This window comes from Herpailurus yagouaroundi, unplaced genomic scaffold, assembly GCF_014898765.1.
Source record: "Herpailurus yagouaroundi ecotype Mexico unplaced genomic scaffold, PumYag 191, whole genome shotgun sequence".
Classification (NCBI taxonomy): domain Eukaryota; kingdom Metazoa; phylum Chordata; class Mammalia; order Carnivora; family Felidae; genus Herpailurus; species Herpailurus yagouaroundi.
This window is the reverse complement of record NW_024412422.1, coordinates 2,848,690-2,869,856: the sequence shown is the minus strand read 5'-3', so window position 1 is coordinate 2,869,856 and position 21,167 is coordinate 2,848,690. Positions and strand designations below refer to the sequence as shown.

At 46.0% G+C, this 21,167-nt stretch overlaps 1 protein-coding gene across 2 annotated transcripts in view; it reads right to left on the bottom strand.

The window, feature by feature from the left end:
- Window positions 1–252: 252 nt before the first annotated feature.
- The window catches only part of CORO1C (coronin 1C), a 76,350-nt gene continuing 55,435 nt past the window's right edge, over window positions 253–21,167 (bottom strand). For both annotated transcript variants that reach the window (XM_040443654.1, XM_040443653.1), the window contains 8 exons: window positions 14,954–15,083; window positions 11,548–11,729; window positions 10,233–10,352; window positions 9,069–9,173; window positions 6,985–7,130; window positions 4,257–4,314; window positions 3,909–4,154; window positions 253–2,730 (listed from right to left, as the gene is read on the bottom strand). In XM_040443654.1, the coding sequence (XP_040299588.1) occupies window positions 2,611–2,730; window positions 3,909–4,154; window positions 4,257–4,314; window positions 6,985–7,130; window positions 9,069–9,173; window positions 10,233–10,352; window positions 11,548–11,729; window positions 14,954–15,083 (1,107 nt within the window). In that variant the 3' untranslated portion in view covers window positions 253–2,610. The remainder of the gene's footprint in view (window positions 2,731–3,908; window positions 4,155–4,256; window positions 4,315–6,984; window positions 7,131–9,068; window positions 9,174–10,232; window positions 10,353–11,547; window positions 11,730–14,953; window positions 15,084–21,167) is intronic.

Genomic DNA, 21,167 nt, shown 5'->3' with positions numbered 1-21,167 from the left:
GCCCCAGATCCCCCCTCCGGTAAAGGCCGGAGGCAGGATTCAAACACGCAGGCCCGTGGGGGTCTGGCAGGCAGCACGCTCTCCGCTCTACCCCACTCGACGTCCCCGCTTTGCCGGGGCTGAGTGGCTCACCCACACTTCCCCTGTACTCACCCTCAGAGAGGAGACGGTCGCCCGGCCAGTTCCACGGAGTCAGAGGAGCTGTGCGCTGCCCCAAAGACAGCCGAAGGTGCGAAATAAACACGGACACCGTTTTGTAATCAATGACTTTTTTATCTTTGAAAATGGAAGCAAGTGTTTTGACAGAATACTATGGCCGCTCTATAAGAGCCGATCTAGGAGCAATTCACTGGTTTTCCTCTGGGATAGCACGGCTTTGAAAAGAAGAAGGAAAAAAAAAAAAAAAAAAGACAAAACAGGAAAAATAATCCACAAAGCTTCAGGCGCCGACTCTGAGCCTGGCTGGGCATTCGTTCATTAAATAAGTCATAAGCTAAAATCACTAAAATCAGGGTAATTTCTCCTTGCCCTCTGTCTTCTCTTTGAACCACGTTCCCTATGGTGTTCCACCACTATCAACAATTTTGTTTACTTGTCAGAACCTTAAAACACTTCTCAATTTAAAAAATGAAGGTCCTCAGCAGATTACGTCGATAAAGAAACATGTACAGGTTTGACTAGAAGTCACTGTAATTATTGTTTTCTTTACATCTCATTATCCACTCCAATATTAAACACACACATACACACACAAAACCACACCAAACATTCAGATGCCCTGAAACTGTGGAGACAGTGATCCCAATTCTGGGTAAAAACACGGTACCTTTCCTACGCAGACATTAGCCCCAGCTCGACTGCGCGTTCCAACCCAGTGTTGCCACACTCCGCCTCCATCCTGGCTCCCTGTTACAGATGCTCCCGGCCAGTTCGTCCCCACACAGGCGGGAGCATGCGCAAGAGCCCCCGGGCGGTCCCAATGGCACTCCACGTTTCATGTTCGACCACAGACACTCAGTCTTTCCCAGAGATTCTTTAAATCTTGTTCCTCAAGCATGCAAAATGAGAACATGGAAATGGACAAGTTCTAGCTAACCTAGGAATGGAACAGGTATTCAGAGCTCAGTCGCTGGCCCCTGAATCCGGGGGAACCTCTGTGCTTTGACACAGCCTCTGTGTGAGCTGGAGGGGCAGAGCAGGCTGGTTTGTGTGGAGGGTGCAAAGGGACAAGTTCGTACACATTAAAGCTACAGCAGAGGCCCGTGCTCCTGGTCTTGCTTCATTCTAGACTGTTCTCAGTCTCAATAGTCAATAGCACCCTCTGGCCTTCATCTCAGCTGACTGTGGAGAGGGCCGAGGCAGGAAAAACAGAAGGACTATCTGGGGGAGCCCTGAGAGAGGTGTGCATCTGTGACACAGAGGGGAGGGCAGGGGCTCTGGGGTGCAGAGAGAGCCATTTCTGCCTCCAGCACAGCACAGGGTCGGCATGCGATGTGCTGGGAGAGCAGAGGGTCCCGTGGGGGCACACTCCCCGCTGCAGGTTCGCTCGGCCTACAGTCCCCTACTGCACTCAGGAGCAAGACAGGCTGCTGAAATGGGCAAGAAGGAACACTCCACAGTGGCTTCTGTGGCCTCCTGTCCCAGGCACCCTTGTCAAGTATTGACCGAAACCTGAACTATAACGTTTAAAGTGATCAATGCAATAGATTCTACGTGTATAACAAAACTGCGGAAACACACGCTAGTTTAGGTTAGATTATAATCATCTGAAGCACAGGATAACCAAGAAGTGAAATTCCATTCTGGTACAACCACCCAGTTTCTAGAAAAGAGAAAGGAAAGAAAAGAGACGATACAATAGGAGCTTTTTTGATCAGAAGACTCCGTGAAAGGAGAGGGGTGGTGATGTGAACCCACGTGATTTTTCAAGTCTTCCTTCTGTACAGTCATGAGGATGACTGGGTTTTGTGCTGCAAACGAGCCAGCACCATGAGGCTACTGCTCTGATTGTTCTCGGATGAACGTGTATACAAAATAATATCTTATCTTCATTTAGTTTATAAACATACACAGTGCTGTCCCTTTCAAATTAAGGAGGAAAAAAAAAAAACCACACACACAAATACTGCAAAGTAGCAAAATACAAGGGCGGCGGGCAGGGGAGCTACTTTTGGTTTTGGCAACGTTAAAAAAAAAAAAAGAAATATAAAAAGCAATGTGGCATTGGTCCCTGTTTATAAAAAAAAAAAAGAAAAAAGGTACTTGGGCACAACACTGAATCAGAATTGGTCGGTTTTCTAAAATTCAGAATATCTGGGATTTTAAAAGTAGCACTTTTGTCTTTTAAAAGTTCGACAAGTCACGTAACACTTAAAACATCAAAAAAGCTTTCTGATAAAAAGCTCAGCTTTTAAATCGCATTTTGTTTCTGCAAATTTGGGAGACGAATTGAGTTCTGACTGGAATGCGGCCCATGGCTGGTTGACACGGGCCGCTGACACGGAAGGTCCCCAAATGGCAGTGCCTCCCTTCCGCCCTCCCTGGGACCACGCCCACAACCGGCTACCACGAAGAGTTCCTGCTCCCATTTTGGGGGTGGGGGGTGGACCTTCAGGCGGCGATCTTCGCCATCTGCTGTTCTAACTTGGAAATGCGCTCGTCTTGATTGCAGATTGTATCTTTTATAGATTTGATCTCTTTTAAAATCTCATCCAGCTTGGCTTCATTTTGCTAAGAAAACCAAAAAGGGGGGAGAGGGTAAGAGGTTGACTAAAATGCACTCAACGAAGTTCACCACAGTTGAGAATGTATAGGTTGCGCAGTCTCATTTTCCACTTTGGATGTGGCCAGGCACCGCCACCAAGTTGAGCCATAGGAGAGTCCCGGCTGCTGGTCAGCCCACCTGCCGCCCCACAGCAGAGCCACAGTCTTGCAGCGCTGCTCCTCATGCCCGTGCACTTACCCGGACTCAGTCTCAGGACAGAAACTGTGGGAAGGGACCGGTCCCTTCACGGCTGCGCCACAGCCTGGCCACCCGGTGCAATACCATCAGGAGTAATGTCTACGTGACCTTCTGGAGGCTGCCGAGCCCCTGCCATCACCCGAGGAGGGCCCTTCTTAGGAGCTAAAGCCCTTGCCCTGCTTGCTAACTCTTCTAAAGAGGCCTCAGCCTCTCCCACGTGGAATGGATCCTGTTGGAAACCCTGCAGTCCACGGCATCTGACGTGGCTTCCCTAGTTATGGCCAAGGTGCCAGCTCCTCCGGGCGCTTGGCCTCTTCGTTCCACTTACCTTCTCACTGACAGTTCACCGACCTCCCTCTGGCCCCTGGGATCCCATTCCACGCCCGCCAAGTCCCCTGGCCGCCGCCTCCCTGGCTAGACCCTGCTCTCCTAGCAGCAGCATCCCCAGTGGCCGTGCGGGCCCCCAATGTCAGGCTTCGGCTCCCACCGCTCCACTCAGATGGTTCTTGCCAAGAGGTCCAAGATCATCTTCGCTAAGTTGCACTCGTCGCCACACGCCTGTGTCTCTGGAACACTCAGCAACATCTGGACCCTCGCACCACTCTCTTCCCCTCCCAGGACGCCCTCTTCTCGGCATCTGTGGCCCCACGCTCTCTTGCTTTATTTCCACCCCAATCAAAGATGGACGTGAATGGTCTGGGGAGACACACTTAAGAAAACACCCAAGCAGCTCCTGTGCACTCTCTTAAAAATGGTCGTAGACTGACTTCTCTCGTGGTCATTACAAAAAAACGAAAACAAAAACCCCAAAAACAGCTAATGGAGCCAAACTCAAAAATGTTATGTGGCCAAGGAGGTTCTTAGAAATAGTCATGTTTTCATTCACTGAAAGAAAGCCCTGAGCCAGCCAAGCGCACCGCACCCCTCAACCTCAGGGGGTCCTTACCACACTGGCTGTGTCCGGGGTTTTCTTGGGGATGTTGATCAGGTCACACTTCTTATTTGCAGTGGGCTTGCTGTCCAGAATGTTCTTCTTGACCACTTTGAGATCCCGGTTTTTGCCAGGAATGTATCCATGCTTTAAGGAGATGAGGACTGGATCTGCATTCTTCCCCTCAAACCACTCCTCTGCCTCCAGCGCCGCTTCGGGCCCTGCTGTGTCAGGATACAGGTCATCCTGGAAAAGGTCCGACTACAAGAGACAGTTTGGGAAAACCCTCAGTTAAAGAAGAAGAAAGACCTGACATGTGAAAGTCTTTGAAACACAAATTTGCCTAAGAAACTGGGTACTTACTTTCCTTGGAACAGTCATGATAATAGGCTCACACTTTCTCTCATGAAGTTTGAAGAATCTTCAAGGGGGAAATAAAGGCAAAGTTGTATTAAGTGAAATAAGAGGCCAAGTCACAGGCTTCATAACAATTACTCTCCTGTATGGGATACGACATGCTCTGCCTATCACCGCGGCTGATCCACCCTGGGGAGCAGGTACAATCTGTGTTCCCATTTTCCAGATGAGAAAACAGAAGCCAAGAGGAGCTATGCTAGGAAATGGTGGACTAGAAACAGGAACCAGGAGTTGAGGTCTATGCTGCTGGGACAGTCAAACCCCCATCTTCAGGGCTGAGCAGCCGTGGTGGAAATGCCACCACCGCCGATGATTCACTTCTGGAACAATGACCAAGTCAACAGACAGGAGAGAACAAACACCTGACATGAGATTAGCATCCACGATTTGGATGCCAGGTCTTCTGCCAACTAGAAGTGGCTGAACATTTGTTGGCATAAATAGGATTTTTAAAAAGGAAAAGAAGATAGGCGCCTGGGTGGCTCAGTTGGTTGAGTGTATGACTTTGGCTCAGGTCATGATCTCGCAGTTCGTAAGTTCAAGCCCCGCGTCAGGCTCTGTGCTGACAGCTTGGAGCCTGGAGCCTGCTTCGGATTCTGTGTCTCCCTGTCTCTATCCCTCCCTCACTCATGTTCTGTCTCTCTCTGTCTCTCAAAGATGAATAAACGTTAAAAATAAAATTAAAAAAAAAAAAAAAAAGGAAAAGAAGATAATCCTAGGATTACAATTTTGGCATCTATGCAAACTGCATCATATTTGACACTCAAGAAAAATTTCAAATTATCCAAAATGTGGAAAGACCAGGAACATAAAGCACAAAACCTCTGCAGTCAGCAGAGTGGTAAAAAAACAAAAACAAAAACAAAAACCAACCAAACTGGCCTGGGTTTGAGTCCAGCTCAAGTACTCAATGTATTAATAAATGCTCAGTAAACATTTAATAAGTAGGAGGTATCCTGAATGATTATGCTTACAGGGTTTTGACTTTTAGATGACAGTAAAATAAATGCTTTCCCAAGTACCAGAAGCACTCTCAAGTTTGGATTCAATCTATTTTGAACCACATTTTGATGAGTTTGGTTTAAACTATAATTTTGAATTATCTTTCTTTCACTACTCCAGCTATAGAGAATTAAGTATATTTAAAAATGAAACTTATAGGGGCGCCTGGGTGGTGCAGTCGGTTAAGCATCCGACTTCAGCCAGGTCACGATCTCGCGGTCCGTGAGTTCGAGCCCCGCGTCGGGCTCTGGGCTGATGGCTCAGAGCCTGGAGCCTGTTTCCGATTCTGTGTCTCCCTCTCTCTGCCCCTCGCCCGTTCATGCTCTGTCTCTCTCTGTCCCAAAAATAAATAAACGTTGAAAAAAAAAATTTAAAAAATGAAACTTATAGTAATTAACTTAAAAGATGTGCTCGTTATTTAACTGTATGACCAAAACAACAGAGGTAGGCAGATGTCCATAGAAATGTAGTGTTGTACAAATGTGCGGAACGGTCACCGGCCCAATAGCGTGGCGCTAGTCATCCTGTTGCTCAAAACGGTCAGTTATTCATGGGGCACCCGGGTGGCTCCGTCGGTTGAGCGCCCGACTCGGTTTCGGCTCGGGTCATGATCTCACGGTTTGTGGGTTCGAGCCCTGCGTCAGGTTCTGTGCTGACAGCATGGAGCCTGCTCGGGATTCTGTCTCCCTCTCTCTCTGCCCCTCCCCTGCTCCTGTGCGTTGGCTTTCTATCTCCCCCTACCCCTCTCTATCCAAAATAAATAAATAAAGCTTAAGAAAAAAGTTAAAAAAAAAATTTTTTTTTCAACGTTTATTTATTTTTGGGACAGAGAGAGACAGAGCTTGAACGGGGGAGGGGCAGAGAGAGAGGGAGACACAGAATCGGAAACGGGCTCCAGGCTCCGAGCCATCAGCCCAGAGCCTGACGCGGGGCTCGAACTCCCGGACCGCGAGATCGGGACCTGGCTGAAGTCGGACGCTTAACCGACTGCGCCACCCAGGCGCCCCAAGAAAAAAGTTTTTAAACGGCCAGTCATTCGTGAGTCTCACAGAGTATCTCCTGTTGACTAGGAGGAGAAAAAAGCCTACCCTTTGGGAAGACCACTGGCATTATGCAATACAAAATTTTTTAAAAATCCCTAGTGGTATAGACAGGCAGGAATTCTATAACATAGTTGCATTTCCTAAATCAAGCTAACCCAACACCCAGCTACTGGTCTCTGCCTTCTCTAATCTAGGGTCCGTGAGGTCCACGATCCAGTTTGGAACATGTTTGTCCCCACGGCGGGCAGGAAAACCATCTATTCGGTCCACCTCAGGGGCAGGCTCGCCCCCGCTTGCCTCCCAGCGGACACTGGCCACAGCCTCAGCCTGAAGACGAGAGATGGAGGCTTCGCTAGGTCAGTACATGTGCAGTGCGCCTTGGCTGAGCCACGTCACTGGTGCTTCGGGCCACACAGTCTGAAGCTCGGTTCCATGACACGATTTTGCAAGTTCTTTCCTGCTCTAAAACTCTGTGTTCCTCAGTGTGGACAGGAAATGAGAAACCAATTCCGCAGTGCAATGGAGGGGAGACAAGACTGCGGCCCTAGGGCATTACCGGCAGCTGTATCGCTCTGGTGTAACACGCGGGGCACAAACAACCTGCGTATCTTCCGGTACCGGCTCTTTACCTGGCGATCTCACATTTGTTAACGTCAAGTCCCCTCTTGGGCATGTAGCCCATCCCTCTCTGAGGCTCCTTGCTGCTGAATGTGTTGAGGTAGTGGACATACGGGGATTCATCTGTGATCTCAAAATAGCGGATACTGCTGTCACCCTACAAGAAATCAGAGAAAACTTCGCATTGAACGTTACCTGAAGCAGCTGGATGAGGCGGTGTCTCTCTCCCCTGTCAACCCAGCACTGACTGGGACTTGGCCTCAGTGGCCAACCTTCGCTTCCTCTCCAGAGGGAGAGGATCTGATGGTTGCCCTTCCTGGCAAAGCCATCACTCATCAAATGCTAGCATGTCTTTTAAATGGTCTCCTCCGCCTCCTACTGGAGGCTCTCCACTGAGCCCGGACGCCAAGTCAGAGTCAGGGCAAAAATGTTAAGGCCTCCGGCCCAGCAACTGCATCGCATTTCAACTTCAAAAGACAGACAAAGTCTAGGAGGACCACGGAGAGGGCAAAGACTGGCACAGAACGGTGTCCTTTGCAGACCTGAGGGCGCCAACCCCGGACAATCAAGCAATAATAAAAAGTAAGATTTGTAGGAGAATGAAATATTAAGAGCAAAGAGTTTTTAATCATCCTTAATTAATAATTAACTCACGATTCATAATAATTCTTCATTCATAATGAAGAAACTCACTAAAACATGAGTATTCCTTAACTTCAGAAGACAGCGCTGTCTTGTTGCAATGTACCAAATTCTAGGATAATTTTTCTTAGAAAGGTCAGATAGTTTTGGAGGTCGGAAGCGTACGCGAGTGTCTCTAAGCAGAACTAGCTGTCCCACAGTGATGCCACCTTGAGCGGCAAAGGCAATGCTGCCTGCTGGAGGGGAAATGTGTGTGTATATGCGATCGTGCCCTTCCAAGTGTCTCAGTTCTCATGATTTCCACTTGTTTCGATAACGTAAATATCTAAAGTGATGGTAAACAAGCTAAACACAGACTGTTTCCTGTGTACGGAAAATAACTTTCCACCTAGTGTTGCTAACATCTGGGTAATCGCTCCCGTTACTGGTTTTGATGCAGTCTATGGCAGCTGTGAACATCTGAAAATGACTCTCAAGGAAACAGACAAGATCCCGGGTTTGAAGCAGCTGATGGTAGGACAACGTGAAGCAGAGCTCAGTCAACTATGAGAACCGAAACATGTCTGGCTTTACTCAGCAAGGGGCTATCTACACAGGTTTGGGGGAACTACAGCAACAGCTTCAATTTTATTAATTCATTTATTTCAGCTAGTCTAAGAAAAATTGAATCTACAAAAGACTAAGGAACATTAAGGTTACTGCCCACTAAAAATAAAAATAAAAAAAAATAATAAAGCTAGCAAACACTGTAGTTAGGTGGAGATAAGGCAGGAGGTACGCTTTTTGATTTCAGTGTGGGGTCTTCCTATAAGAACTGTCACCTCCTGACACTTTAGTCAGGCCACATACTTTCAAGCCCAGGGCCCTAATGCTGAACTCCAGGAACAAGAACCCCCTGGAGAGTCTCTGAGGCCTTTAAAAGCTCCTATCCAAAAAGCGCTATTCTCTTTACAGGTCCATGGCACGTGGTAATAAACACCTAATGCCACTCTAGGGCTACCCAATGGATTTCAGCATCAGATGCGGCAAACTGGCTACTTGTTCCTGATACCATTAGAGAGGATCTAAAATCCTCAACCACACAGCACCAGAGGTGAAGAGACACCAGGGTGTCCTCTTTCTCTCACTAGAGTGCCCAAGGGAAGACATTCCTGCCAGTGTTCACCCCAACACCCGAGCCCCATCCCTGCTGTCCTCAGGGATGCGTACTCAGGAGGCCTAAACATGGTGTGCTATCACCACACAAATGACAGGCTCAAAGGGTCTAGGCTCAAGACCTAAAACACACCAAAACACACATCCGTCCTTATTTTAGTTTAAGACACATACACAAATCATCTAAATTAGACTATTAATATGATACAATGCATTGCCCAGCAACTAAATCTCTGAAGGATAAACTTCTCCTCTTACAAGATTAAACTGAATATAAAACATTAAAATGACTGTTTACCTTTCCACATAAGTAAATGATACTGGTGTCAGGGTCATAGAAGGGCAGCAACACCCCATTGCTAGTGTCCATTTCATGAAGAGCGATTGGTTCCTGCATATTTTTCTGGGAAGAAAATACAAATATCTGTATCTATCTATATACTTGTATATTCACCCATATTTTTACAAGATGAATCATTATTTTATTAAGTGAGCCATTTCCTAGAATAATGCAAGTCTGAACGATGCACATATATAATATTCATACATGTAAATACCAAAGGGATACTAAATGGTATCCAACCCACTGAAAATTGTGCCCATTTGACAACCTAATCAACGCACACATCTGTGATTCTATGACAAAGAGGAGACAGTTCTCTTTTGTGACTATTTTCTGTTTTAAAAGAAATTTTTCTGGGGCACATGGGTGGCTCAGTAGGTTGAGCGTCCAACTTCGGCTCAGGTCATGATCTCGTGGTTTGTGGGTTCAAGCCCCGCATCGGGCTCTGTGCTGACAGCTCAGAGCTTGGAGGCCTGCTTCGGATTCTGTCTGTCTGTCTCTCTTTCTGCCCCTCCCCCACTCACACTTTCTCTCAAAAATAAACATGAAAAATGTTTTAACATTTTTTTTTCTTAACATAAATACGTGCTCTTTAAAGTTACAGAAACACTGTAATAATCATCCCATATTCCACAATCCCACAATCCCACAATCCAGTGGGTGGCAGAAACAATTGCCATTTTGGTCTGCTTCCTTACACACACACACACACACGCGCGCGCGCGTGCACTGAGATTGTACCATATATACGGTTTATTTTTCACTTATGCTATTAATGTTTTCCTAAGCATGACTGTTCTGATTTCAACATTCGGTCATATTCTTTATAAAATAAAGCTCAGAACTTGGTTCCCAAGTCCAAAACACCGTTTCTTCGTGCATTCTTTGTAAAAAATACAGCCAACACAGACTACTCTGGAGTGTCAAGGATGCATTTTAGTAATACGTTTAGCAATAAGTCTCTAGTGAGGATGAGCATGTCACATCCAATTTCAGACAGACAAGAGTTCAGAAAACTACACTAAGAATCCTATAATCTACTTACCCCCCTCCAAAGACCTGCTCAGAAAGAGAAAGCTCAGGGTAATAAGCCAGTGGGAAGGCTGGGAAGGGACATACCGGATTCCAGAGAGCCAGCTGCCGCTCACTCATGCGGCTGAAACCAGTGGTGAAGACATTCCCGTCAGCCAGAAAGATGGCTCTCATGGGTCTTGCTCCTTCGTGCGCTTTCTCCTTCTCCTGGGAGGCAAAGAGCAAGAGGCACATTATATTCAAACTGCGAGAAAGAAAGGCGGAGTGGGGGCTTATACGCGGAATCCAACCCATGCCGCCATGCCATTCATCCTGATTGCCAGGCGTGTGTGTGTGTGTGTGTGTGTGTGTGTGTGTGTGTGAGAGAGAGAGAGAGAGAGAGAGAGAGAGAGAGAGAGAGAGAGAATTAACCACTGCTCCTCCCAAAATGAGGAAACAAAGAGACACTATGTAAGTTGGCCAAGGTCCCTCAGCTAGTGAGCAAGCAGACTGCCAGGAGTTGACTCAAAAGCCTCACTCTTTCCACCATGCCCTGCTGCCAACCCAAGTCCACACTGCAAAAATAAAACACATGAAAGGACTCTACCAGATGTCTGTTTCTCCAGGGGATAACCTGAAGATTGGGTATACCCTATGGTTTCCACCAATTTCGCAGGACACAGCGAAGTCTAGTTCAGTGAACCCCTTCCTTTATTCATTTGTTCCTTGAGAGTGCACTCGTAGTGAGCCCTGAAAGGTTCTAGTGGAGAAAGCACTTTGCACAGGGCCAGGCAAGTCCCCAGTGCTCGACAAGCACGAGCTGTGGCTGTCACCCAACTTAAGAAGTAATACTGCCAAAGGACCAGCACATCCCAGAGAAGGGGAGACGCAGGACGTTCTGGGGTCCAGCACCTACAGCTTCAACCCCAGCTCAAGTCCCAAAGTCTTCTGTCATGACAGGTGACCTGTTGAGGCCTAGTCTGGGTGGAAGAAACTAAGACACCGAGCTGATAAGATACCCGTGGCGTCTCTGTAACGTGGTCTGACAATGGTTGCAGGAAGGGGCGGGGATCAATGAAGCAATCAATACTCAGTGCTAAGCCAGAAACGCAGTGAACTATCTGGGTTAGCTGATCTAGACTGGTAAATTCTCAAGGATTCTAGTGAACCGATAAAAACTTTGTTTCTTTGTGGAAAATGGTCACCAAGGGAGAGGTACGGCTTGTGTAAATTGTGGGATACACAACTCTGAAGTGTGACCGGGAGGAAGAAGCCTGCAGAAGCCTGTGCAGATTCACGGTCCGGCGTCTGCAGTTAGGCTCCACGGAGCGGGCGCGAGGCCTCTGCCGCCTGCCTTAACAAGCAAAGCTCGCCCTCGCCCAAGTGTGACAAACACGGGCGGCTGTGCCCTTCGCATACTCACAGCAACAATCTCTTGCTTCCTAGGATCGATCACTCTCACTTTCTTGTCTTTGGAAGCTGTGCAGATCAGACTGCCGTTCCGGTTCCAGCTTACATTGTAAATCATGTCCGAGTGCATATCGTCCAGGTTTATGAGGGCTTCCCCCGTCCCCACATTCCAGATGATGATGGCATTGTCACAGCCTGAAAGCAAACAAAACCATGCTCCTCAGAGATGAGAAACACCCATACAGCAGCGCGCTTATGAAAACTAGGAATACAGCAGGGAGACACAGACACAGGAAGATGTTGATCGCGGGGAGGCCCTACTTTATTTTACTTTTATTTTTTTTAATGTTTATTTTTGAGAGAGAGAGAGAGAGAGACAGAGAGAGAGAGACAGAGAGAGACAGCCAGAGAGTGGTGGGGAGTGGGGGCAGAGAGAGAAGGAGACACAGAATCTGAAGGAGGCTCCAGGCTCTGAGCTGTCAGCACAGAGCCCGATGCGGGGCCTGAACTCACAGACCTCGAGATCATGACCTGAGCCAAAGTCAGATGCTCAACCGACTGAGCTGCCCAGGCGCCCCGGGAGGCCCTACTTTATTGGCCGCTAATTAAAAACTAAAGTGACAAAGAAAAAACACATGTATATAAAAGAAATGTATTAAAGGAAAAACATGGTTTGCTCCATTTGGTTTCACATGAAAGACACAAAAAGTAACAACCAAACAAAGAACTCTAAGAAAACAGAATCCTATGTTTTTTAAGAGCTAATGGGCTGATGGACCCCGAGTGATCGTGTGTTTCCTTTTCTAGTAAAACCAACATCAGAATGAATACGACTTCTTTCTTTTCCGGAGGAAATAAAAATGAAGAGTTTAAATGACTGTCTAGAGTACTCAACAAAAATGTGACACAGCACGTTATTCAAATCAACGATGCTGTAAAACATGGCCTCACGTTGAAGGATGACCTAACCATGTGCTCACAACATATCTTTATCTGTAAAAGGGGAGAAAAATAGGTCAAGGCTGGGCTGATCTGAGAAGCCCAAACTATAATCAAGTAGGCATGTGGATCTGGAAGCTGATCCCCAAAGAGGCCACAATGCTGGCTCAGCCACACCCCTCTGTTCATCAATTCCACATTCCTTCAAGCATCTGCCCCAAGGACCCTGTAATAAGTGGCACCATTTGTTGCTTCCAGGACATTAGTTCAAGGACGAAGTAAATAAGGGATGGATATCCTGAAGATAAATTCTTGCCAATAAGCCAACTTTACAAGCACCTCAGAAAAATTAGCCACTGATATCCAGGCACCCAAGCTGTCTAAGGGCCAGAAGTAGAAGACTGGAAACAAACTTGTACGACAGTAAAGCTGGAGCTAAACCCTAGGATGAGACTTGACTCTCCTCTGTCTTGCACACCACAGGCAAACAGGTAACTTCAGCCACCATGGATAGATCACGTAGTCTTAAAATATGCACAACACAGCAATTAGCCATTCTCCTCTGCTTGTAAAAGGCAGAATGGGGAGAGTCTGCTGACAGTACCCTATATTTGACCTCAATGAGAAGGGCAGCAGGAAATTTTCCATGATTGACTTCCATCTTTACAACTGTTTTTTCTCCTTACTGGACTGAGGTGAATATGAGGAGAGTTCCCAGGTATAGTCACTTGTGACTTAAAAAAGGAGAGACTTCTAAGCAGCATCTGTTTTGAAAAGGAGTCCTTGGTTTCAACAGGTACACGTGGTATTTTTTAAATTTATTATATTATAAACACCCTGTATTCCCAGTTAAAAACTCAACTGCCCCCTTCCTTTGTACTGGTGAGGGGAAAGATTTTAAAAATTCTACCATTCACATTAGCATTTCTTTTTTTGTAAGTCAATTTTATGGAAGTATGATTTACATACAATCCAACGCCCTCATTTTTAGTATACATGTGCTAAATTTTGACAAGTGTATATATTCATATGTGTGGCCACCATCACAATCAAAATATAGAACTTTTCCGTCATCCCATGACGCTCCCTTGTGACCTTTGTATGGCTTCTATAAAAGACAAAATCTCAAACTGGAGACAAAGAAGAGATTCCTGCAGGGTAAAACGTGGAAACCACTCAAGTGGCAAACCAAGAACGCTAGATCTTGGTTCGGGGGTTCACTGTAGTGCTGTCCAGCAGCGTAAAAACACAAGCCAAAACCTCCATGTCCAGAAATAGGGGACTGATTACATAAATGAAGATGTCTAGACAACGGACTATCACTGAGGTCGTTAAAAATATGATAGGAAAGGGGGAGCCTGGGTAGCTCAGTCAGCTGAGCACTGGACTCTGGATTTTGGTTCAGGTCAGGATCTCACGGTTCGTGAGATCAAGCCCCACGTCCACTTCTGTGCCTGCTAGGGATTCTCTCTCTCTCTCCCTTTTCTGTCCCTCCCCCACTGATACTTGCCCTTTCTCAAAATTAATAAATAAACATTTAAAAAAATATATCAGAGGAAGAACATTCAATGGCACATGGAGAGGACTACAGCATACCACTAAGTGCAAAAAGCAAGTCACAAGTAAAGTGTCTGAACCTATCTTTGCGGGAGACATCACTCAGGTATGTGCAAAAAAGTACCTTGTGGAGCGAAACATGGACATGGTAATGATGTTCCCTCTGGGCGGGTGGCAGGAGTACAACTGATTTTTATTTTCTCCTTTTGTTTCTGTATATTTTCTATAACATACATGTACTACTTGTATAAGGAGAAAAATGAAAGTATCTTTTTAAAGGAAGGAGGATATTTGCCTCATAGGACCACCCCAAAGTTGGCAACAACATCAGGGCTGGCACCCAGGGCTCCCACCAGGGATCCTCCTGCTCTATCAAGAAAAACTAAGGGGCGCCTGGGTGGCTCAGTCGGTTAAGCGTCCGACGTCGGCTCAGGTCATGATCTCACGGTCCAGGAGTTCGAGCCCCGCGTCGGGCTCTGTGCTGACAGCTCAGAGCCTGGAGCCTGCTTCAGATTCTGTGTTTCCCTCTCTCTCTCCCATTCATGCTCTGTCTCTCTCTGTCTCAAAAATAAATAAACATTAAAAAATAATAATAATAAATAATAAAATAAAAAGAATAACTAAAACTGTGGTCCATGAAGGGCCCCAGCAGGAGCCGTGCATCTGCTGGATTTATAGGTAAGCACGTATCTGTTTATTTCTCTAAGCAAGAAGTCTTGAGTCAGACTGCCAATGCAGCCTTCACACACACACACACACACACACACACACACACACACACACGCACACAGGTGTGCAGGCAGGCTAGAGAACCGCTGCATCTCAGCACCTCAGCGTGGATTCCTAATGAGCTGCTTCAAAGCTGCGGAGCACACATCAAAACGCACTGGCTACTGCCCCCTCCCCCACTGCTCGGCTCCCACCTGCGCTAAGAAGGACGTTGCGGGCAGTCGGATGCCAGGCCACGATGCCAACTCTCTTCGAGTGGCCCTCTAAAATCACCACAGGTTCGGTGAGGGAAAGGGTGAGTCCGTTTTCTGGGATCTGCCACACCTGTCGGGAAAGGAAGCGAGAGGATCCACGTGAGGTAGGACCTTTCACGATCACCCTCCCTTGACCATCCGGTCTGCAGACGTGCTCTGCATACACAGAACACACACTGGTCTTTGGACGAAAGGCGGAATACTGCACGTCGACTCTATGCAGCTGTTTTTAAAATGGAGTGCGATATTAAAGATCAGAACATCCACCAGGCCTCCAAAATGCTGCGTCCCCACTTTTATTTAACAGTAGTTGACATTTTATTCTAAATTCTCTGTTAAATTCAAAACTCTCTGACTAGAAGCATATAGAAATACTTCAAAGAAAGAGGGAGAACGACCGAGGGCCCCATGAGAGGCAGCACTGGGGTGATGAGCCCTCGTGGAGCCCACGGGTTTTGAGGGGAGAGACGCCACCCACCAGAGCTCTTGGGATGGTGCAGCGTTTAAAACATCATGATTTCTCTAGTTTTACGTTTGGAAAATAAAAACACACGTAATAGTTCTGTAACATCTACTACAGAAAAACCTTACAAAGAAACAAAAGATAAATTTGGCCTCGTGGAAATTTAAAGCTTTGTGTTTCGAAGGACATGGAAAGAAAAGCTATAAAGAACTCTTACAAATCAACAATAAAAGTAAAATAACCCAATTTTTAAAATGGGCAAAGAATCTGGACATTTCTTCAAGAAAGATATACAACTAGTTTTAAGGCACATGAAAACACGCTCAGTATTATTTAGTCATTAGGGAAACGGAAATCTAAACCACAATAAAGCATCAGTTCAAGCCCACGGGCGGCTATAATCAAAAGGCAGATACCGAGTACCGACGAGGATGTGGGACAGTCAGGGCCCCCACACACTGCTGGTGGGGATATAAAATGGTGCAGCCGCTTTGGAAACGAGTCTGACAGCTCTCAAGTGATTAAACACGAGAGTTTATATGGCTTAGCAACATCACTCCTAAGGTAACCCAAGAGCAATGAAAATATATGTCTACACAAAAACTCGTATGTGAATGTTCACAGCAACATTACTCATAAAGGCCAAAATGTGGAAACAGCCCAAATGCCCGGCAACTGAGAAATGGATAAACAAAATATGATAGATCTATATACAATGGAGTATTACTTGTCCACAAAAAGGAATTAAGTACTGATTCATGCTACAATATGGATGAAGCTCAAAAATATTACGCGAAGTAAAAAAAAACCTAGGTCCACATATTGTAGGATTCTGTGTATATGAAATGTCCGGGACAGAAAGATACACAGAGACAGAAAGTTGATTAGTGGCTGCTTAGCGCCGGGGACTTCGGGACAGTGATAGTGAATGGGTACACGGTTTCCTTCTGGGGTGATGAAAAATGTTCGCAAATGGTCTCTGGGGATGGTTGTACGTATCTGTGAATAAATCGAGACCACTGAATTGTACACTTTAGATGGGTGAACTGTATGTGAGCTGTAGCTCAATGAAGCAGTTTAAAAAATGCTTCTGACTGGTGAAGACACACAGGATATTCACCATATCTTAAATGGGGATGTGCCTGCATGGTAGAGGGGGTCGGGGATGGGAAGAACATCAGACGGAAGGGATAATAAGACACTACGACAGAGGAAGACATGAGTTTTAAAAGATTAAGAGAAACCCTCTATGAAGAACCGAGTACCAACTAAGCCGAACAGCACCAAGAATCCTGTAGAAAACCAGACATTAAGTAATACTTAAGTTTGTGAAAAGGTTCAAGTTTAAAGTAATTATCTTTTTACATACAGAGAGTAAAACACATTAAATATGTTAACATATTTTAAATTGTTTGTATATTTAAAATATATTAAAATATTACAATATTAAATACGTATTAATGTATTCAAATAAGTAAATTCACCACCAAAAAAGATTTTAAGGAACTAGTTCACGAAAAATTTAGAACTTGCCAGTGAAAAATCATGCTCAACAGTGGAACAAGTGAGAAACAGAATTTTCCTTTGTTGGGGATTTTTAAGGAGGAGACAAACAATGTCTGTTTTCAACTGCTTAGCGGAAGGCAAAGATCTGGATTAGATGGGTGTTTAAGGTTCAGCTCAGTTCTGCTGTCCCGCAAAAAATTAGAAGAAAAAGTTTGCCATCCTGAAGAATGGGAAAAAGGCATGAATTAAGTGATCGTTCATTCTTACGGCTAAATTCTGCCCAGGCTAACTACAACCCCTTACGCCAATCACGGCAAAATAAACCTGGCCTTTTGAGGGCCTGAGTTGAGGATGTCACCTAATTTCCCCTGAACCCTCACCATTCAGCAAATTGTCAACAGTGCAGTTGTGAACGAGCACAGAAAGCAGAAGGAAAACCTACCTTGCCCCTCTTCTCCACCAAACAGACCTGAGCCATGGCCCCCTCCCCCGGAGAATGTGGGTATCTGCTGAACACCCCCAGCACTATAGGTTGCTTTCATCCCATACACATTACTTTATAATCAAAGGTTTATGATTGGTAAAACAGCTCCAAATTGAACTTAGCTATCTGAATGCAGAGCAGGTCTTGTGTTTTGTTGTTGTCGTTTTTTAACATAAGGAACAGAAAACAACTGCTGATTTGATCAAAGCATGAAGTCAGAGAAACAATTACGAAATGGGACTTTAGTGACTCATCAGGAAATGCATTCTCCAAGATGAAGTCCGACCCGGGCTTAGAATCGGAAGAGTGGCAATACCACCTGCCGTCTCCAGATGGCACCACAACCACGGGCTGCTGGTTTTCTTGCAAGGTCTGCGACACCTCTGTACCCCGCTCTGACCACAATTAAATAGTGTGTTCTCTAAATCCCGAATGGGGCATGGACTGACGGAAGGCTTTGTTTAGAGCCAGCATTTACCAATCTTAAACACGAAGGTGGAAGCGGGGCCCACGATGGGACTTTACCTTCTCCTGTCTCTAGCTTCTCTCTCGTTCAGGTTTTCCTTGGATGGCAAGGAAATTTTAATGATGGGGCAAAACACTTATATAATTTGTAAAATGAGGAAACTATTCCTTTTTTAATTTCACCTTTAGAAGATTCAATGGTTCCTAACCCACTTTACCACCTTGGTCGCTCATTCACACAACACATCTCTTGAGTAGCCACGATAAGGCAGGCTCATTACCAGGCAAGGGGGAAAAAGGGTGACCACGCACGGGCCCTGCTCTCAAGGGGTGTACAGTCTAACAGAAAGCAGAGACTTCTAGGAGACCAAAAATCAAACATAACTGGTGTGATGTGGGGGCTTGGAGCATGGGCTCCAGAGCCAAATAGACCCTGGTCCAAACCCTGCCTGGGCCACTTACACTGACGGTCCTGGGCAAACTTTCTAGGGCTGCTGTGAGGATGAAATGAGTTCATAAGCCCCGGAACAGTGCCTGGCATACAACCTGTGCCCCCCAAATGCAGAGACAGAACAATGCAATGCTTAAGAACGTGGGCCCCAGAACTAGAACAGATTGTTCAATTCCTGATTCTGCCTGGTATCACCTGCATAACCTTGGAGACCTGCGCCTACACTTGCTGGGCCTTAAGTTTTCCTCACCTCTAAAATGGGAATAACAATGAATCTGCTTTCATCAGGGCTGTCTGGAGGACAAATGTGGTGATATGAACCTAAAGTGTTTAGAGCGATGCCTGTCGTGAGGCAGGCTCTTTGCGAGTGTCAGCCGCTGCTGGCACTTGTCTTGTGCACCAGGAAACCACGCGGTGTATGGAAGCAACGCTATGCTGCCGTAAGCCACGTGCTGAGCGAAAATGCAGGCGTCGTGAGGTTGCTTTCTTGCTCTCCCCAGATGGTACGTTCAGGAAGGCCCTCTGAGGGAATGACCTCTCGTAGCGACCAGGACTCAGAGGAAAGAAGGGAGGGGTAACACAGGCATGAGGATTTACAGCGGGAGGAGACAGTGGCCGGAAAAGTCTATGCAACTAAAATGAGGAGACGACGGAACCCTTGCCTCCGCTGGTAAGTAAAGGTGGTGGCGTCGCGCACTGCGGGCTGCGGGAAAGAGCTGGAGACCCGTGAGCCTTTCTCCATCAAGCGAGCACGCCCCCCTGGCTGGTGCCCACTAGCCCTACTCACAGGCTGTCCTTACATGGCTCTCTGCCCTTTTTAGGGTTGTCCGCAGCTTCCAAGCAGTGGCCTTCCAGTCCGGACTGAAGAGGTCTCACCACCGGCAGGGCAGGGACAACAAAGCAGAAGGCCCGCTCGGTACATGTTTAGTCTTCTCGTGTGTAATGTGGGACGCGGGCTGGTGCGGAGAAAGGACACCGGCCCGGCTCCTGTCACAGCTGGGACGCTAATTGGCTGTGTTAGCATTAAGAAGGGGTTTCACTTCTGGAAGCTTCAATTTCCTTGCTTGATACGGGGCCAGGATCCGCTTATAGGCATTACTGGAAGCATGAAACGAGCTAAACCACCTTGCATACCCAAAGCATTCCCCTAATGTGAAACAGTGCAAAAAGGGTGACCTTCGACAGACCAGTTACTGCCTGGACTGGTGTTTTCCTAAGCTTTAAAATGGGACATACTCTTGCCTTACCGTGCTGTTATAATGATTAAATATAATCATTGCACATAAGGACTTATGAAACAGGGCTTGACCAAAAAAATGCTTATTGTATGTTCGTGGTTATTTTTCTTGCCGTTACTATGACCCCTGCATATATTTTCAGGATGTGAACACCAGGATTTCCTTCAAGAACCTTGTCTTCAAATTAATTCAGCACTTTCTAATTTACATCCAAGGTATTATGTGCGAAAGCTCTAATACGTGCTTAGGCCAATTAGCACAAATGAGAACAGCTCTGATCTCTATGCAGGTCTATTAGCATCTGTTACCGTGGCTAAAGCTAGTACTCCAAAACCAATCAGCTTTTTCAAAAACACGTCAGTGAGCAGAGAGGAAAACAGGAGTCAACCACCCTCTCTCTGCTGTGCCCAGACTGAGCATTTCAGCACGGCAGGGACAAGCTATCTCTTTCCTCCACTTGATTTTTTTGCTTTGTTTTGTTTTTCAAATAATACTGTGTATTCCTGAGATTTTCTATTTGGACTGGACATTGCTATGGCAATGTTTCGTTCTGGGGGGAAAAAAAACCATAATCAGTCCCAAGGGCTTCCACATGAAAAAGTGAATCAATCAGTAAAAACGCATTGTGGTTCTGGAAAAAAAAAAAAACAAAAACAAACAACTTTTAAGTGCATGTTCAGGAACTAATGTATCACTGGAATCCTTTTCAACATGTGGAATTCTGAAAATGGAAAAAGGACAGCTCAAGAGAACAGCTCCAATAAGAAAAAAGTGATGAATGGGGTGCCTGGCTGACTCAATCAGTGGAGCGTACGACTCGATCTCAGGGCTGTGGGCTCAAGCCCCACGTTGAGTGTGGGGATTATTTAAAATCTTAAAAGAAAGAGAAAAAGAAAAAGTGATGAAAATGAAACGTGGGTTTCTCTCAAGGAGTAATTTTAAAGTGCAATTTGTTTGATGGTTTTGTTAAATCTCAAACAGTGCAAAATTTAAACGTTACGGGAAGCGTTTCCAGACACCTCTTCCCTATTTCAATCCCCCATTCTGAACTTGCTACTGGTCTAGGCACTAGGGCTACAGCCATAAAAAGGGCTATCCCCCCAAAAGGCTATATTTTTAAATGCGAAGGAAACCAATTCCAAAGAGAAAATGAAGAAAAGAGATGAGAGGAGACGGGAGGAGGCTCGCAGATTCTACAGCAGTGGCAGGATCCCCGACAGAGGCTGCCTATCCAATACCCATGGGGCAGCATGTAAGAAGTCAGGATGTGCCTCAGTGAACCATGACGTTAAGAACAACATTAGTTTTGGCAAAATCAAGAACTGAGAGCTGGGCTCTGATCTGCCCAGGTTACAATACCCACTAGCAAATGGCCCAGATACCATCTGCCGAATGACCAAGGGGTCAGAAATCTTGAGGAATTCACTCTCATTACCAACTACAATATCGCTTCCATTTTTATTTCAAGGCAAAAACTGTATTAGGAAAATTTATAACAGAAGCAACAACGTATAAAACAGGGAGTTTATCTTTGCTGATTTCCACCC